This window comes from Triticum aestivum, chromosome 1D (assembly GCF_018294505.1).
Source record: "Triticum aestivum cultivar Chinese Spring chromosome 1D, IWGSC CS RefSeq v2.1, whole genome shotgun sequence".
Classification (NCBI taxonomy): Eukaryota; Viridiplantae; Streptophyta; class Magnoliopsida; order Poales; family Poaceae; genus Triticum; species Triticum aestivum.
The window spans coordinates 479,528,372-479,533,440 of NC_057796.1; the positions used below are offsets into that span (position 1 = coordinate 479,528,372).

Consider the following 5,069-nt stretch of genomic DNA (forward strand, 5'->3'; position numbering starts at 1 on the left):
AAGCTCCAACTGACCAGAAAGGCAGAAACCCAATTCATCACCATCATCAGTGTCCGTTGCTTCGACACTTTGAACTGGCAGTCTAGTTGGCACTGCTGCTGCTCCTCCTACGCGCCACGCATCATTCGGTGACCCAAATCGAGCTGACCTCTCAACAGTGTAACAAACCCCGGCTGCTACTGAATCTCCAAACAAGCACACACCGACAGATTCAGTTCAATTCAACAGATAACAAACGGTGTCGACAATTCAACAGAGGAATGGCAAACCCACCCCTGTATGTGGAGCACAAGGGGTCGATCCGCACGAATATAATGCCCACAGAATCCTCAGTTTCGCTTCTGATCTCGGGTACGAATGCTATAAGCACATAGGCACCGGTGTCTGCTGTTTCTGGTACTACAGGTTCAGTTCAGTCTGGCGAGACATCAAAGCCAGTACATTTTATTGCGGAGCACGACGACGCCTCGATGCCCCGCAGCACAACCGGGTTTGGAGGCAACGAAAGCGGCCGAACAAAAATTGCATGAGTTCAAGTGTGAACCGTTCGATATAGGCTGAGCAGGTCGCCGCCTAGCTCTCCTGCGCGAACTTGACCCCCTTCTCGATGGAAGACAGCAGCTCGCCCTTGAGGCTCTCCAGCCCCTCCTTCTCCAAGGCCGACAGCTCGCCCAGCCCCATCACTTCCTCCACTCCACTCTTGCCCAGCCTCACCTGTGCAATGCCAAAGGAAGGAAAGTAGTGTTCAGCACATCAAGTCTCCATCTTCTCACGGGAGTTAACAGGTTGCGGAATAGCATTCAGCACAGGCATGTTTTCCGGGCTTCGAAAACGGGCTTAGATGATGTGAAACAAAGCACAATCTGTGAATCGTGGTATGCCAGTTCGATCATTATGACACATGGGACATGCCTGGCCCTCTACAACAATGGTAACTCCATAAACTTAAAAATCAACCATAAGTTTGTCTATAAACTAATCAACCAAAAAATTACGGATCAACAAGAGTGTCTTGCCAGGCCTGCGACAGACCACAAGATTTAACTCAAAAGAACAACCTACACTTTGGATACCTGCTTACAAAGTAAAAAACATAGCGACACCTTCTACGAATAAGCATGCAAGCAAATTTCATGTAGGGATGAAAAGTTGGTAACCTGCTTAAGAACTTATAACATGATAAAAGAAAGAGGATTATGAAGGTTTTCTCTTGACAAATAATCTGCAGGGACGTGATTGTGTACTATACAGGGAGAATAGGATTTATTTATGCATCGACAGGGGGGGAACAGGAAATCACCTTGGAGGCAAAGAATGGCAGCTCTGTTACGGTTGATTGGACAAAAGAGCACTCTACAATGTCAGGAACACCGTTGAGCCCCTTCAAGCATGCATCTCCAAAAACTGCACCAGCATATCTGGAAAAACAGAAGATCAAATATTGTCAGCGAAAACCAAATAATGCAAAAGAGTCCAGTCTAAGATTAGCAATGTGATACTACAAAACATGAGGTTGCTACGGAATTCATCTACATAGATCAAAATGGCCATGTCTCATTTCAGATGGTAATTTCCAGCTAAAATGAGCAGAAAGTACAATATGTTGGACATAACTGAATTAAGTATGCATTTCACATGAAAGCAAAAGCAGAAGATCAACAGTGGTATGAAAAAACTCTTTAGTAAAGAATATTCTCTACAATTAGTACGTAGGTCAGTACTCCAAAAATAAAATCAGGAATCCAGGGTGCAATATAATTTACGCAACCAGATGTTTTAAGTTTCACGCTGAAGTAAAACATTAAACTGAAGGACCAAACAAAATGAACACCTAAGAAAAAAGGCCACTTATACAATGAACATGTAACTACTGATAAACAGAATGGAAAACACATTCACATATGTACATATTTGGCAGTAAAGCACTGTTATGAACATACAATCAAATGGATACAAGAACTACAATACAGTAGTTAGTCAGATCAAATAGGTTATGAATACTGAATTTGGTCATATCCTGAGTGCAGAGTATAAACACTAATATACTACTTTGATATTCTACAAAAACCATGGACACACAGGGATAATAGCATGTTATTTTCAAGAGCATAAAACTAGCAGAAAGAGAACATGCTCAGGAAAGTCTGTGTGCGTGTTGATAGACTTACGCCATCGACAATGTTGCTGAGCCCTTTCCAGCCTTCGCTTCAACAACTTCCGTCCCACCATCTTGTGTCCTCTTCGTGAGGGCGACAAGGTCCTCATGGGACAATGCATTACTTGCAGGAGTAGCCTATATCAAATATAAAGAATTGAGTTGTTAACTTGAGATGTTGGCGGTAAAACATATGGCAGATATAGCATAAAATTAAAACAGCATTAGTTGCATAGTGTTTCGGTGATTGACAGATGAAAGATAAGCAGCACTAGAGAGGCATACTGTTGATTCTTATCCAAAACATAGATTTCATTAGCTAAAACGACTTGCCAACAGCATTCAGAATAATTTATACAACTATGCTATGAAGTTTTGTTATCAGTATGTGTTTACAATGTCGCTAGATTTGCACATCAATTTGTGTTGCTATTGAATGAAATGAAAGAAAACAAGTTAAGCCAGTAAGATGCCAGACCTGCGAGAACAGTGGCAGGATAGTGATTCCAGCATGGCCACCAACAACAGGAACATTCACCCCTGCAAAAGATCACAGCAACAACTCAGATTGAAAGGACAGAGGCATAAAATCCAACAACATAATCTCAATTTTCCCTATAATTAAGTGAAATGTCATCTTAATACCAGTAACTGGCACGTTCGCCTTTCCAGCATAGAATGTTTTAGCACGAACAACATCAAGAGTGGTCACACCAAACAGCTTCTTCTCATCATAGGTACCAGCCTTCTTGAACACCTCAGCTGCAATTGGGACAGTCGAGTTGACAGGGTTGCTGATCATATTGACGAGAGCCTGAACAAGCATAATTAACAATTCCACAATTAGATTTTTACATAAATACTGTATAATTTAAAAAAATACTTCATAAACAACGGTTGACATCTTGACATACAGTAGCACACGCATGAGGATGCTTAAATTACACACTGATGTCATGCCAGGCCTCCGGAGCCAATGGCTGGATAGTGTTAGTGTTAGAGCAGCTTTCTTTGCTTTTGCTTTTTTCGTTTATCTAATTTCAGTTAGCAGCTTTACGTCGAGTTGCATAGAGTTCTTTGCACTGCAGTCGTGCAAGTTCTGCAGCTTCTTGGTTTTCATCTAATACAAAAACACATGCATTTTGATGTGAATGCGTGTTTGAGTTGGAAAATAGAACTACCCATGGATGCCACACCTTGGCCATCGTAGTATACAGTGTGTGCAATAGGATGGAGGCAGAGAGATGAAGCCCAAAATGCAAAACAATGTCTGAAGCAAATTTGCCTCCTAGCAAACAGCCCCAGAACATAAATCGTAAGACAATGGCTGAAGCAAGTGTGCTGTCTAGAAACAGCCTAAAGACTGAGGCAGAAAAGAAACACCTGAGTTGGTAGTGGCAGTTGGGTTCATTTTGGGCAAACAGAGTGGCAGTCATCCTATGATGCGACTACTACGTGACTGCTCTCCCCCAGATCATCGCTGAATGCAAAGCATACAACCGACCGGCAGCGGCAATTCGATTCATTTGAAGCAAGCCATTGTTTTAAACTTTTATTGCTACCTACAACAATCATATGAAACAATGTGACTGCACCGCCAGAGAACAAAAATGAAGAGGGCCAGGCTCAAACTGTAAAACAAGGCCTGAACCAATTGTGCCTCCTACATAGAAGCAGCCTACAGATTTGGGGCACGAAAGTAACACCTGATTTTGTTGTGGCAGTTGGGTCCATTTTGGGAACAACTCTTGTGGACTAGTAGTACAGAGCAATCCTATGCAACAAATTTGACTGCTCTGTCCCTATGCCCCAGATCAGAAATGAACGCAAAACATACTAGAACCGTCGGCAAGTAGAAGCAATTCCGAGCAGGGAAACGTGCGATTGCCGCATTTGGCAACCAAATCTAGCTATGCCGCCTCCACCGAACTGCAGATCTAGAGTGGCGTGGCGGCAGAGTGGGTGATAAGGGGGCTTACGTTGGGGCAGTGCCTGGCGATGGCGGTGCAGAGGCCCTTGACGATCCCGGCGTTGATCTTGAAGAGGTCGTCCCTGGTCATGCCGGGCTTGCGGGGCACCCCGGCGGGGATGATGACGAGGTCGGCGCCCTCCAGCGCCTCCCCGAGCTGGTCGTCCCCGACGAAGCCCTTCACCTGCGGCCCCATCGGACTAGTTAGACACAGATCCAGCGGAGCGAGCTAGCCGGCGGGGAAGGGAGGGAGAGGGAGTAGGGACGGACGTACCAGGGCGCGGGTGTTGATGTGGGAGACGTCGGCGGCGACGCCGGGCGTGGCGGCGATGTCGTAGAGGGAGAGGGAGGAGACGAGCGGGTTGAGCTTCATGAGCAGCGCCAGCGGCTGGCCGATGCCGCCCGCCGCGCCGAGGATGGCCACCTTCCGCTCCGGCGAGGCGGCGGCGGAGGAGTAGTCGCGGCGGCGGCGCAGGTGCTGCGACGCGGATCTCAGCAGCGACATCCTCATCTTTTCCTCGCCCTCGCCTCCGCTCTAAGCTATGTGTGTGTGTGTCGCTGCGCTGGCGGTAGTGCGGTCGATGGAGAGGGGGCGGCGGCTTTAAAGAGGAGCGGAGAAGGGGTGGATGGGATCCAAAGTGTTGCCGTCTCCGCCGATGCGGTGAGATGCTTTGTTTCGTTTCATTTCACCCGTGTGGGTGTGGTGGTGGGGTGGGTTTTGCTGGCCGAGGCACAACGGTGGTACCACCTGCGCTGCGCACCGCATACACCACTTGTTCACAGCGACCTGCACCATGGCATCCAGCCATTGCCAGTCACCTCGCCACTTACTCCCTCCGTTCGGAATTACTCGTCCAAAAAATAAATGAAAGTATCTGGATGTATTTAAGTTATAGATACATTCATTTTTGTGACAAGTAATTCCGAACGAAGGGAGTACAAATT

At 46.4% G+C, this 5,069-nt stretch overlaps 1 protein-coding gene across 1 annotated transcript; it reads right to left on the reverse strand.

Moving 5' to 3' along the window:
• Window positions 1–210: 210 nt before the first annotated feature.
• LOC123183216 (malate dehydrogenase 1, mitochondrial) lies at window positions 211–4,743 on the reverse strand. Its single transcript, XM_044595979.1, has 7 exons — window positions 4,399–4,743; window positions 4,135–4,308; window positions 2,801–2,969; window positions 2,634–2,695; window positions 2,169–2,293; window positions 1,301–1,418; window positions 211–714 (listed from the first exon to the last, which is right to left on the reverse strand). The coding sequence occupies exons 1-7, from the start codon at window positions 4,633–4,635 to the stop codon at window positions 574–576; spliced, it is 1,026 nt and encodes a 341-aa protein (XP_044451914.1). The 5' UTR covers window positions 4,636–4,743; the 3' UTR covers window positions 211–573.
• Window positions 4,744–5,069: the final 326 nt, after the last annotated feature.